General features: G+C 37.0%; 1 protein-coding gene across 1 annotated transcript in view; it reads right to left on the bottom strand.

The window, feature by feature from the left end:
* Vps13D (vacuolar protein sorting 13D) overlaps window positions 1-5,063 on the bottom strand; it is a 1,260,195-nt gene extending 1,255,132 nt beyond the window's left edge. Inside the window, exon 1 of the mRNA XM_090393926.1 lies at window positions 4,967-5,063. Within this exon, the coding sequence (XP_090250052.1) occupies window positions 4,967-5,063 (97 nt within the window). The remainder of the gene's footprint in view (window positions 1-4,966) is intronic.
* Between the last annotated feature and the right edge of the window lie 10,265 nt (window positions 5,064-15,328).

Below are 15,328 nucleotides of genomic sequence, written 5' to 3'. Positions count from 1 at the left end.
ATAATAATCGGAATGGTTGGTTGGTTGGTTTATGACCTTTGCTGTCCTTTGTGCAAGGACAGCAAAGGTCATATTGTACCATATCAAAGGTTACTTACAGCAGCACAGAAAGTATTAATAAATACTCACAAAATGATAAATTAGTAAATAATATGCTATATACAAAAAAAATAATATATATATATATATATATATGTGTGTGTGTGTGTGTGTGTGTGTGTGTGTGTGTAGAAAACAAGGATGTCCTCTAAAAGAGATTCGACGATGACTTGTAAGGCCAGAACAGGCCACTCTAGGTTTAAATCCTTGAAAAGTGTGATGATGATAATGATGATAATTTTAGTGCAAACAGCCACTCAGTTAGTCAACAATTAATCAAACACAAACACAGTGGTTGTCTGATTAAGCAATGATGTAAATTGGATCTTTTATTCTGACATCTCAAACATCATGCTTAGCCCGAGCACATTTAAAAAACTACTGTTTGATGTGGTGGGCTATCTATGAAATATACTCCTGAGCTTTTTGGCTGGCTGGCACTCTGGGTTCCAAAGCTTTGGATAGAGTGGAAATCTAGATGTTTTTGAAACTGAGGCTGTTGCTGGCTAGGCAATACAATCTGTTACATGCTTCACTGCTTCGTTAATGGGTATTTAACTGACTGCTTCAGCATTAAATTTTCAAGATGGAAAAAAAGTATTCCAATCAGTCTCATCCATTTTGCACACAAGTATCTTTATAAGAAAACATGGTTCTTGTGAGGATATAGAACAAAGAAAAGGAAAATGTTCCATATATGTTCTCTCTGACATCCTACATGGGCAGTGGAAAAGTGGCAGGAGAGCAGACTGTACGATCTATTGCAGAAAATGAGTGAATAGAGCACATTGAAGGAAGTACTGAGTTTGTTATTCAAAATGGAAAGGTCATTACTGTTAAGCATTTGCTGAATGATATGACCTCACCATTTGTGTTAGCACTAACCACAGTGTTGTGCACATAAAAGTCACCCATAAGAAGTATGAGCTCAGGCAGCTGCAAGATATGGTTAATGAGATCGATTCCATTTAATTCAGCATCTAGTGGTAAATAAATGGAACATAATGTAATAAGAAATTCCATGTATAGGCAAACTGCTATTGCTTCCAGAGGTAGCATTAAGCTAGACCCAGGGCTGGATTAACCATTAAGCAAAATAAGCACATGCTTAGGAGCATCATGGAAAGGGGGGGGGGGGGCAACCACAGAATTTCTACTTTAGTTAGATGACGAATTTAATTAAAATTAACTTTTAATTAGTTTTTCATTGTTTTTATCTTTTCTTACTGTTACCTACTTTGTTTCAATAAATAATGACGTGTAGAAGGCCTAATAAAACTAACTATGTGCATGACGGTTCGTTTACACTGTATTATCGCTCACGACACTTTATGGCACTACCATTACGTCAAACGAGGTAATTTTTTATAATTAACGTAACCATTTTATTTTTTATTTTCCTGTCTGTTTTAGGTCTTGTTTTAATAAATTATGTCTTATAAAAGGCTCCAGAAGCAAATATAAAACAAATCACATGGTTGTCTCAGCAAAGTGCCTCCAGTAAAAGACCTTGGGGGGGGGGGTGGGGGGGGGGGGGGGTGGGGGGGGGGGGGGGTGGGGGGGGGGGGGGGTGGGGGGGGGGGGGGGTGGGGGGGGGGGGGGGTGGGGGGGGGGGGGGGTGGGGGGGGGGGGGGGTGGGGGGGGGGGGGGGTGGGGGGGGGGGGGGGTGGGGGGGGGGGGGGGTGGGGGGGGGGGGGGGTGGGGGGGGGGGGGGGTGGGGGGGGGGGGGGGTGGGGGGGGGGGGGGGTGGGGGGGGGGGGGGGTGGGGGGGGGGGGGGGTGGGGGGGGGGGGGGGTGGGGGGGGGGGGGGGTGGGGGGGGGGGGGGGTGGGGGGGGGGGGGGGTGGGGGGGGGGGGGGGTGGGGGGGGGGGGGGGTGGGGGGGGGGGGGGGTGGGGGGGGGGGGGGGTGGGGGGGGGGGGGGGTGGGGGGGGGGGGGGGTGGGGGGGGGGGGGGGTGGGGGGGGGGGGGGGTGGGGGGGGGGGGGGGTGGGGGGGGGGGGGGGTGGGGGGGATGGTAGCCAATCGTATGGTAAAACCAGTATCCAATCAAATGTTTTATAAAAGATTTCATTCTTATTATATTTTGATAGTTAAAAAATGTTTTTCTTATGTAAGAGAAATTAACACAGTTGATTGTGTGTAAATATGTCATGTTTAGATCATGAAATATTTGTTTAAAAATGATAGCCTTTAGAGGTTGATTGTTCTCTCAAACATTTTGATTGGAATTTGTACATAAGCTGTATTAATAAACGTTTTTGTGTGAAATACCGCTTTTTTTTTTTTCCCCTCGACGATGAGAGCCCTTTGATAAAATTTCCATAGCTCACCACTGCCAGTGTCCATCTCATCCAAACAGAGATAGCAGTTTCGGCATGCCCATATTTCTGACATTTAAAGGCTTCTTAGTAGATAACGGATGTACTGGCTAACAGGACAGTTAAGATAAAGATGGTGAAGGCTTAGGTGTATCAAAAGTAAGGATGATGTTCCTGGTTGGAACCAAATGACAATCCCTATGGATCATGATGCACCTCATACCTGCCACTCCTGATCTTTAAGCTCTGAACATCTCCCCTTATGAGGAACATCAAGGAGAACCCATTCTGATGTCACTCCTCTACAAGAATTGAGTGTTTTATGACTTGTTACTGTAACTGATATTCCACCCACTGATGCTACTCTCAGTAGCTTTTCAGAATGTTACTGATACGATGCTTCCACGAGGATATCACTGGAATTTCCTAACTGTTTTGGTAGAACCTCCAGTCCTAAACCCTTTTGAATAAAGGGTGACATTTTTCTGGCTTTTCATTTGCTGCATGTGTGGTGAGAAAAACACACATTTATACTGGTATCACATCTTTTATTTCTACTTCTGTTATTAAATGATGTATTTACAGTATCAGTACTTGCTTGAGGACTTATTAGGCCTCCTGAAACATTTGAGAATGAAGAATTCATACTCAAGAGATTGTTTTTTGGTTCGACACCCAGAGCCAACGCCAACCACCATGGAGCCACACACAGACATCCACTAACCAGCAAACCATGACTGCACTCGGGAGTGGAGTGCCAGGTAATACCTTGGATGCTATATAAGCACCAAAACAAGCATTGGTCCCATCCATGGATCATGAGCACAAGAGACTTACTGCAATACTGTTCACCCTTGCAGCCAAGCACACTAGCTGAATGACTCTGGCCAGGACTTCCAGTACCACCCATCTTGCTAAAGCAGATATCAAAGTCTACCAGACTACCAGTCTACAAGAATCCCCTTTTTTCTGGATGTCCACAGGTTGCACCACAAGGCAAACACAGCAGCAGGGCATTGGTAAAAAAGAGTCAGGAGAAGTGAAGAGAAGAATAGGGGAAAAAGAGGAAGAACAAAAAAGGACTAATCCCACCACTGGGAGGTCTCCTCTACCACAAACAGGTGACCCATAAGGAGAGGAATCAGAATGATCAAGGGTAACAGTAACATTACCTTTATCTACTTGGGTAATAATAACAGCCATGTTCTACTGCAGTTTCCTAAGTGCAGCAAATTCCAAATTGGGACATTCCTTCATGGTGGTTTTGCATTTATCAGAATTACATTAAATTAAAATTTCTCTGATCTGATAATTTAGAAAAGGTGTACAAATTGGTTCCACATCATCTCACGGGTAACATGAAACTAAGGTTATCATTTTACTTCTTGAAGCTTTATACATTAACCTTTGAGATGATGATGTGGGACCAATTTACTAAGTGTCCACCTTTTCCAGTCAATGCAAATGAACATCTTTATTGCTCACAGTGGTATTGCTTTTCTTTTGTTGTTGCACATCAACAACCAATATCCCGAACTATAATGAGAACGCATCAAGTAAGATGATAACCTCAGTTTCATGTCACCTGTGAGATGATGTGGAACTAATTTACTAATTTGTACACCTTTTTCAGCCAATGCAAATGAACAGTTTCATTGCTCACAGTGGATTTTCTTTAAGCACCTGGAATTGGCACATTCATCAAGTGATTCGATGCACATTTTTCAACCGTTATTACATCTACTCATTATCTTCTTCAAATGCTATGCACATTTCAGTGATTGTCTGTGTAGTGACTATTCCTAGTTTATATTCATAAATTAAACATGCTTAAATAACTTCAAACAGAGTTGCCAATTTTTCATCATATTTCATTATTTTAATAAACTGACTTCATGCTTAATAGGTATCTCACTCAGCATCATATTATGCTTCTGAAGCATACTGACAGATAAACACATCACCCACAGTGACAATGAATTCCATATAATTTTTATGAAAATATTGACTTTGTTCAAATATAAATAATTTTTCCATCATCTTATAAAATAAGAAATGCTAAAGAAGACCAAATAAATTATCATTTATTCCCTAATAAAATCATTCTGGTTCCTTCCTGCTTTATGGTAATTTATAAATATGAACACACCTTTGAATTATCATGCGGAGGTTTCTGTGGTTAAGAAGTTCAATCGAATCATTCCGGTTTTATTAAAAAAGACTGTTTTTTAAAATTAAACAAGTACTAAAAAACAAACCCAATAAGTTTCGTTACTCGTCAGACTAATATCTTCAGGGGTAAAGATAACTAACAGTTTAAAGCACAAACTATAAGAAATTACAAAAAAACAAGTAATTTCTTATAGTTTGTGCTTTAAACTGTTAGTTATCTTTACCTCTGAAGATGTTAGTCTGATGAACGAAACTTGTTGGGTTTGTTTTTTAGTACTTGTTTAGTTTTAAAAAACAGTCTTTTTTTAATAAAAATGTGGTCGCAAAACCAGAATGATTTGATTGGACACCTTTGAATTATTCTGAAAATGACATACCTTGCAGAAGTCCAATAGACAGCTGATCTGTGTTTACATTCTCCAGGTAACTTCCTATGTAAGTATTAAGAACCCAAGCAGCCAATCCCTCCAACATTTTTCATTATCAAATGCAGTGCTACCTATATAGAAAAAAAGTTACAACTTATCAATTAGAAGGACATTTTTTAGCACTTATTGTGTTCAAAGTCCACGCAGAATAAAATGCTTGTTTTAATAAAATTAATAAGTATGAAGCAAAAATACATAAATCACAAGAACAATTCTATAACACATCCAACTTGCATGTCCATTTTTTAAAGTAAATCATTATTCAACTTAATTTTAATAAAAATACCCTTCACTATGATATACTGCAAAGCTGACTGTAGGTTTGGCAATGATTAAGTTTTGTAATAAAGAAAAAATAATCTCACAACTGATAATGGGTATCACAGGAGCATGTGCCATAAATGTGGATATCTATTACACCAATGACAAAACATATTTTGTTATAATAAGCACTACAATAACTTTATTAGTCTATTATCAAACAGGAAAGAAGTAATATTAATATAAAAATTAACATCTTTAGTGATGACCTCTACATGAATATATAACAGAGTATCTTACCATTATAAGAAAAGACAACTTCCCAATGACATAATATAACTATTTCATAAACTGTTGTGTGGATTGTAGCCAAAGTCTTTCAGACCAAACTGAAGTCATTTTTCTAACAGAATGCAAGCATCAGCTAATTCAAGATACTTTCCCCAGTTCTGTACAAGGAGCACGTAAAGTTTCATACACCACTCAATTCAAAATTCTTATCCAATATTTAAGGTCTTGGGTTTCCAAGAAATGTCCTAAGGGAGTGCAGCAACAAAAAAATAAAATAAAATAAAAATTACTATCAGTGGCTTTCAAAGACACTCCATTTTCATTCTTAGCTTATAATGAAGCACACTATAAATCCAAAATTACCTTCGACAAACCCAAATATGATTTTGTAAGAGCTTTACACAGACAATCTGCTTCTTGTACAGTATGCCTTCCAGTCCCTTCCCACATCAGAATACTGTGTTCATGTTTGTGGTGGCTGCACATATATAAAGTTTCTCTCAAGAGCTCACTTTAATAAGTATGGGAGTGGCAAATGCAAAGTACCTGATGCTGGACCATGCTTTACTTCATGTACTATGCATCTGTTATATTATCTGTAGTTTAATCCCTACCCTTCTTTCTTTCTTTCTTTTAGACTTGCTCCTTCTCCCCCACCCCCTCAATGTTATTAGATTATTCAAGGGCTAGGGGTAATCTTTCCTATTTCATTTAATCTCATGTAGTGGAAGTCTGCCTTCTTCTCTAGGTATTTGCCTCACCCAGTAGGCTGAAACTTCCCAAATATGTGGAAAGCACCTCTGCAACCCTACCACTTTTTTTCTTGCAACAACTTCACTCCAAAATGCTAACATGATTGTGCCTTATAATACTTCTCATGCTGCACTGGCTGTTGTGGAAAATAATCAGAGCTGCATTCAGGACTTAGGCAGAGGATCTTGTTTGAGAAGTATATTACAGTCTCCAACACAAATCAGTGATATTGTGAATGAGAAATACAGGATGTATAGGATTAACTTTAGAGGTAAATCTTGCATAGGTATGTGGAATGTCAGGGTTCTACAGATGGGTACTCAAATATTATCTATAAAAAGATGGAGAAGTATAAAATTGACATTTTGGAAATTATAGAGACCAGATGAAATGTAGAAGATATGAAGCACGTCAAAAGACAAGATGGTCAGCTAGTTGTTTATTCGGGAGGTGACTCTAAGCATCATGGGGTAGCTGTGATACTGAAGACAGCTCAGGCAACAGTCCTTCTTGGTTATAATCCTCTTAATGGCAGGTTACTTCATATTGGACTTAAGGCTCATCCTACCAATGGGTCAATTGTGATAGTTTATGCACTCTCACCCCCCCCACACACATGCACAGATGGGCGTGATGAAGAGAGTGAGGAATTCTCTGAAACCAACACTGTTTTGAGATGCCTACCAAAGAAAGATGTACTTTTCATCTTAGGGGACTTTAATGCAAAAGTGTAAATGAGTATTACAGTTAGGCCTGAGTGTGGGACGTTTGGTCTAAGTGAACATAGCACCGGTGTTGAAAGACTGTTAGAATTTGCCCATCATAACAGATTAGTTATTACCAATACCTGCTTCCAGCAACACTCACAATGGACCTATATACTTGGACATCTAACATTGATAGCTCAAGGCACCAGCTCTCCAACACTTGTTCTGGAGCAGACTATAGTACAGATCATCAGTTAGTAAGAGCCAAAGTAAGACTGAGAAACCTTCCAAGCCAGGGCTGGAGGTATAGTGCATTTGACTTTACGAATCTGCTTTGGATCTGGTGTTTTTTTTTTTTTTTTTCTTTTTACAGGCTGTGGCATACACTGGTTAAGGAGTTTTTAACTTGATACTGAATGAATAGTAAAATTTTGACTTAAACTGCTTAGGCACATTTGTTGAGGAATCAGAGTTGGAGAGAAGTCAAGGGTTTTTGAGTGGAGTGGGAAATAAATGCACTCCTTTAAATAAAATAAAAAAAAAATCTGTTATTTAATTGAAGCAAGTGCTAGGATCAGAAGGGCAGAATCATCCCAATTGGAATCACTATATTACCATAGGATATGAGGCTAAGACTGGATAGGAGAAGGGCAATCTATATATAAAAAAAAAAAAAAGGGTTGCAAAGAAATGAGCTAACATCAAATGTGGATTTGGAAAGAGAGCTAGTTAAGACAAGTTCCAGGATATTCGTAAAATGCTGAGCATTATCTTGTTTTCTAGTAGGCTTTGATTTGCAGTAATTTGAAATCGATGATTGCAGTAATTACTGCAGTAAACACTTCTCTTCCAACTTGGTCTGTAAGGTTATAAAAAGAGTAGCTAGTGTGAATCACAAACAATGATATCTCCAAGGAAGTTAATCTTACTGTCTGGTAATTATACTACATATGATGAAATTTACAAGATGAATAATCAAACATGTCAACATATTTATCTCAAAAGGTAGTAAAAATGAAGGTAACAAAATGAGGCATAAAAATCTAGTGCCAAAGCAGATCATATAAATTCTAGGTGTGAAAACATTTACCATGTGGTATCACCCTAGACAAAAGGATAATCTACCCTTCTTGCAGAAGACAGAATGCATAATGTCAGAACACACTGAAGTGAGTTTCATTTGGCCTCCAGTACTGCGACCACGTATCTAAACATACAACAGGTTTGCAAATAAACAATATCACTCGACAACGTCCTAGTTCTTAAGATCTGATAACATAATGCTGTATATAATTAATCTTTTTCTAGTCTTTTTGATACAGGTCTTGTACACACCCCTAATGATATAAGTCCAATGGCTTATAAAACTTGTCAGGTTATATTGTTAATTTTAATAAAACTGTTTTAGGTTTAGAAACATGGTCTCAATAGCAAAATTTCAATGAAGATCTGCTGAACCACAGGTTCAACTGAGATAAGCTGTAGTCATACAGGATACTAGGTGAGGTTCAGTAATGAACTTCATTGAACCTCACCTGCCCAGTTCCAGTCAAGTTGATGTGGAATTTTTTTGTTCTTCTTAAGAGGAAATTTTGTTTAGTTGGATTTTTTTTTTTTCCTGCAAATTTTTTTTAAATTTTTTTTTTTGAAATTTTTTAGTTTTGGTAGATATTTTAACTGCAGTGATACCATGACTTGTTCAACAATGCAAGCAGGAGTTAATACCATGTGGGCATAATTTCCACACAAGAAATGCTAACTCCAATCCGAGCCTGGCCTCAATAGTGCCCTGCAAGATACTATACTCAGACTCCCTCCATGCCCAGCCTGGAAGAGTAATCAGCAGTAGGATTATTCATCAACTTATTAGATAGTCTCGTGGAGCAATTAGTAGCAAATTCAATCCTCTGTACAATTTTGTCACTGGCCTGTCTAAATTGTTTTATCACTATATTCTCAAATGGAGGAGATGTTGACTCTCTTGTTAATTACATTGTAGAGAACATGCACAGCATGGCTATCACCTACAGCACATGTGTGAAGAGAGTGGGAACAGAAACAGAAGACCATATACTCTGAAGATGAAACAGCAATAACCACTTCTCCTCAGTGGTGTTTCATCAGGCAATGAAAGTTATCTAATGATAGCTATAAGGCAGCAATAGCTGCTCACCTGAGTCCTGTTTGGAGCTGATTTAGCTGGGAGAGGCTAAATGTTGTCACTAGCCCATTCCTTTAAAAGATGAAAGATGCAGTTTTGGATAACACAGAATGAGTGAGGCTGTTCCAAAACACATGAAGCGATAGTATGAAAGAAAAGGAGTCACTTCAACAGGTTTGAAGCTGAACAGTAAATGGATGTTAAATAGCAGCTGAAATTCATAAAAATCTCAGAAAAAATTGTAGAGATGATGGTGACCAATTCAGCACAATACCTACTCATTAATATACTTAGAAAAGAAACTGATCTGCCCTCTTCTGGACAGCATGAAGCATTGTTGAAATGTTCTTGGTTAATCATTTCAAATGTAAGCAGTGTTCGTAGATTATGGTTTGGAATTTATTTTGTATTAGATGTACAAATGACAAGTTCTGTCTTGAGCAGGAAAAATTACACTTAATTGTTTGGAGTCTAAAGAGGCTATGGATATGGTGTTTATGCTAAATAAGACTAAAAGAAAGTTAAAATCAGCCTAATAAGAGAATTTATTATTTAGAGATGTGGATATGAATTTGTAAAGGCTAACAATAAGAATCTGATAAACATGAATTTTGATAGCAGAGAAGTTGATCTCTGCTACTTAAAAAAAAAAAAAAATTCCACGATGATCAGTTGTTTAAAGAGAATGATGTATTTGAGAGTTCCAAATAAGGAAAAAGAATGAAAGGTACTGTCATCAGCAGAGCTATGGAAAGGAATTGAATTAAGTTAGAAAAAGTTCTTTAAGATACATAGGCACTGGTGGGAACGTTATTATTATATAGATATCTCCACTCATCGCAAATGATATAACTATTATTCACACAATACGTATCACATCTTTCAAATTCAGTCAATGACAAAAGTACTCCCAACCATCTCTGGCAACCAAATGTACTTATTCACCACTCTCTAAGCAAAAAGTCTAGTCCTAACCCTTGCTAACTATCTCCAGAAGTGTTCCTCGTTCTCGCTCATATATTGCAACATTTTTTCTGCATCAAACTTGAATTTCTATCATATCTGCTTTTTCTGCCTATCAACTAATTTCTGTAATCCACAAATCTTCAATCTATCCTGACTTTGGTCACTCACTTCTGGATTCTCTACATCACTTTCTAATTTCCAAGAAACTCAGATGACCAGATCTGTGATAACTGATATATTTCTCAGAAGCCAGCTACCATGACATATAATTAACAATTAGAGAAGAAGCTGGTGATCAAACTGTAAATAATAGAAAACATATATGAAAATTTGGTGAGCAAACTATGCCAGACCTGATCAAATTAAGGAATTAAGAAACCACTTTATACTTTCTCCAAACCTTTCCATGGATGTCCAAAGTCATACTGCAGTGGTTAAGCCCACATTTATGGAGTGAAAATTGCACCACTTGTATTGCTAATCGATAATTAAGCAGGTTAGCTTTCAGATAAAGTTGTCCAATTATTTTCACTTCAACTGGATGATCGTTTTTGTAGAAAGTTTTTTTACCTTGGGTATCTTCTTCTTCAATACCAAAAAAAAGAATAATGCAAACAAATGCAGCCAATTTAGAACAATAGCTTTAATCCCACATGTTAGCAAAATTCTGCTAAAAATTATTCAAAATAGAATTTATTCAAAAATAGATTGTCTATTGGATGAAGACCAATTTGGATTCAGAAAGAATAAAGGAACAAGAGAGGCAATACTCTGTTTAAGAACAATAATAGAGAGAAGATTAGACCTTAGTCAAAATACTTACATTTGCTTTCTTGATTTAGAGAAAGCATTTGATAAAGTAAACCAGCAAATACTCCTAAATTGTCTAACTAATATCAGCATAGATTTGAGGGATAGGAAAATAATTTATCAAATTTACAAAAATCAAAATGGACGGATTAAAATCAATGATAAGGAGAAAATAATAAATATAAGGAGTGGAGTAAGACAAGGATGTATACTTTCGCCACTTTTATTTAATTTATATATTGAAAAGGCCATTCAGGAAACTAAAGATAAAATAAATAATGGCATAAAGATAAATGGTGAGCAAGTCATGTGTATAAGATTTGCTGATGACATAGCCCCTGTAGCAGAAAACAGAAGAACGTTAAAAACAATGCTAGAATTACTAAATAATAACCTTGAAAAATATAAAATGAAAATCAACACAGATAAGACTAAAATCATTGTTAGAGGCAAAATCCCTATCAATATAGAGCATATAGACATCAGCGGGAAAGAAATAAAACAAGTGAAAAGCTTTAAATATTTAGGAAGCCTAATAACAGAAGATGGCAGAACAAGAGAAGACATAAGATCAAGAATAAACAACGCAAAACTCCAATTCTCTAAGATGAAAAGCATTTTAACAGGAAAACTCAACCTACAATTGAAAAAAGAATTAGTAAAGACATCGATATGGAGCATTGCACTGAATGGATGTGAAACCTGGATTCTAGGCAGAGAAGATGCAAGAAGATTGGAGGCTTTTGAAATGTGGTGCTGGCGCCTCATGAACAAAATAAAATGGACAGGAAAAAAAATCAAACCAACAAGTCCTGAGAGAGATAAACGAAACAAGAACTCTAATTAAATCGATCAAAATTAGAAGGGATAGGTGGTTTGGACATATACTTCGACATCATGGATTTGTGAAAAGAATAACTGAAGGCAAAATAGAGGGGAAAAGAAGAAGAGGCAGACCAAGGAAAAGCTTTCTTGACCAAGTCAAAGACAGCACAGGTTTGAGGAGATACCAGGAAGTTAAGAAGAAAGCCAATGACAGAGCGGAATGGAGGAAATTGCTGCTGAGCTACCAGTCCCAAGAGTGATGCAACTGATGAATGAATCTTCTTCTTCAACCTTCTGGTTTTGTCCACTGCTGGACGAAGGTCTCCCCCATTATTTTCCAGATCACTCTGTTTTCTGACTCTCCCATCCATCTTACCTTGGGTATACTATACGTTAAAGATACCAAGCAAAGGGCCCTTAATGCTATGCATTAAGGGCCCTTCCCTCAATGCATAGCATCATACATGTCTGCAAGGAGATGTGCTTTTCATTATGGGAGACAGTAAGGCAAAGTGATCAGAGCTTATTCCACCTTTACGGAGTTGCCTCAGACCTGAAAATACTTCAGGTGCAAACCTGGCTTACTTGCTTACTTGGGAAAAAAAGGATTAAAACCAAGTTTACAAAATTGCTTGGTATCTTTAACATATGGATGATGGCCAACTTCCTTCAGTTTTTTTTTTTTTTTAATAGAGTGAATGTTAATTCTGTAGTGCAAATTTTCAGCATGAAAGGATGTCATCAGGACCAGAAAGCTTGTTGGTGTCCACATTATTTAAAATGTTTCTGATTTCTTTCTGATAAATTATGACAATCAAGGATCTGTTCTTGATAATGTGGAAGCTAATTTACCATGTACATCATCAAATTCCTGCCATGTATGTCAAGATGTCAAGGGTTGTGCAGATTATGATAGTACTACATAAAAAAAAAGTTACATCATTACTAATTTCCTATCAACAATCTTCCTCCAGATTAATCTGTTTTCTGTCAAGACTCCAATATTATCAGATTTTATATTTGACTTCTAAGGCACTTTTTTGCTATATCAATAACTTCCAAGCCTTTTTCCTGCCATCAGCTTTGCTCACAAGTTCTTGAATGCTAACAATGTCAAGATCTTTCCTAATAGCCATTGATACCATCTGTTCACTCTCCTAATTTTTCTAAGACTCTCATATCTATGGTCTCCAGTCTCTGATCAAGTGTTTTATTTCTAAACCAGCTTTCACACCCATAAGATAAAACCAGTTTGAACACAGTCTTATATGTCATTGGTGTTGACTAATTTTTCTGAATTAAATTTATTCAGTTCACTTCATACCATTCCCTAATTGTCTATTTCCATATTTAATTTTTAGTGAAGATGGCAAATTATGCCTAAATAGCTGAAACATTTCACTTGTTCTATAGGTTCTCCATTCAGGATGCAGTTGATGTCTTTAATGTTTCTGCCTATTTTCACTGTCTTTTTATAGCTGATTTTCATACCAAATTTATTACAACTGTTATTCAATTTAGTCAGAGAATCCTGCAGACTATACTGGATTTATTAAGAAGTATAATGATAAAGTATGATGATGAAAAAAAAAAATGATGCCAAGAGATCTGCTTCATATTTCAGTGATGTTGAGTGTGAGATGGGTGCATGAAAGGTTACAAGTCACACTTAAAGGAACTTTTGTTTGAATTATTATTATTACTTGACACCTCAAAGGAGTCCAAAGACTCACTGATAGAGGGCACCTACTCTACAACTCTCAGTCTCCACCACTTAATCCACCAATTACGAACCACCACTACCATCATCACATACATCAATGCCACTCGTAGTTTTTGTCTGTAAATTGCATATTCTCAAGCCAATATGTCTCAAGGTCGATATGTCTGTTTGTGGGATGAAAAACCAGAGTTTTCAGAAGAAAAAACCCTGCTACCTCCATATGAGATCAGCTAACTCACCTTCGAGTGAAAAAAAAAACAGTATAAAGATTCCTCTCGTCATGATGAGGATCAAACTTAGGCCTTTAGGAGGCAAGTATTCTGCAACTAAACTTTCATAATCAGATTTGGAATTTTTTTTTTTATTTTATATTCGCTATTTATTTTATTTTGATTTTACTTTTTTTTTTTTTTTTTTTTTTTTTTTGCAGCTCTTGTGAGCTGCAGTGTAGGCTGAATGTGAAGCTGGAGTTTTGGTCATGAGCCTCTTATGTGAATTTATTATTATTTTTTTTTTTTTATTAGTATTACTTTAGTACACTAGAACAACCAAGAGGCTTGGCAACATTTGTGATAGAATGGAAGATGAAGAACTTCATTCCAGTTGGAATTATTTTTTGCTATTTGGTTGGAGAATGTATTACATCAATGGAACAGAAATCATAAGACTATGGAAAGGAGCAGCAAGAAATTCAAATGACCCATCTGAATGCCTTGGTGAAGAAGGTCCAATAACAAAGTAAACGTGGATAGGTTACGGTCTGAATAATCAAAAGTAGAACAATCACCTACTACATTTTTGGAAAGAAAAGTAGTTAAAAAAAAAAAAGTGTTATAATGGTGAGGATTATCTGGCATTCTGGTATTGTAGGCCCACAGATCCAATACCCTCAGCTGGCAATGTGCCAAGAAGCATCAATTCATGTTGAAGGGGAGAAAGGAATAAAGTGATGTACAAATCGGTCACCAGCACGCGAAATCACATGCTTTATACGAAATTTTTCCAACTGTTGTACAAGCAAAATAGTTACCACTTTAACTAGAATTTTCATAAAAGAAAAATCTAATTTTCCAACACATAATAATAAACACTCATCCCACAAAACACACTGATTACCCTATTATCGGAATGGATTCTCCTTCTGACGTGTCGAAGGATCTTGCATCTGTGAGCGTACAGTAGGTAGATGAACTATTTCTGTTAGGTGATTGTCAAAAACTACAAATACCTCAGCATCCCCTTTCACTTGATAAGCACGAGCCAATTTGAGATGTGAACAATGAAGATCCAAAGATAATTTTTTGGGTATTCGAATTACAGAACATCAAGGTTTAGAGATAAATAATCAAAGAAGACAGATAGTTATTAAGATTTATGAAATGATAAAGACAGCAAAAAAATGTAAATAAGTCAAGAAAAAAAATTTTTTAAACCCAAGGACAATAGCAGCAAACTATACATTTCCTTTTCCACTTCTTAATTTCATATGCAATACTTCCCATAACCCAAGTACAGTCCTACTATTAAACTTCTATTCTTGTTGGTTGCAGTTCTGGTATCATCACCAGTACCCATTTCTCCCTCAGCCTGTTCTCTCCATCCTTCCAAAAATACATTTTCTCCTACATTCTACCCTTGAAACTATATCCTCCTCCATCAACCAAGTCTGACTAATGTGTCTATGTTTAAACAAATCAAACTAACCAAATAACTGCCAAAAACTCCTCTGCTCTTATTGCTAATGCTTTCGGCATTTGTATATGTGTGAATGATAATATCACTTTGGTAATATTGCTCACAATTACCTTGCAAAG

This window comes from Typopeltis vanoorti, chromosome 6, assembly GCF_054136105.1.
Source record: "Typopeltis vanoorti isolate ZY-2024b chromosome 6, IOZ_Tvanoo_1.0, whole genome shotgun sequence".
NCBI lineage: Eukaryota > Metazoa > Arthropoda > Arachnida > Uropygi > Thelyphonidae > Typopeltis > Typopeltis vanoorti.
The sequence above is the reverse complement of the archived record's forward strand: the minus strand, read 5'-3'. Positions and strand labels throughout refer to the sequence as shown.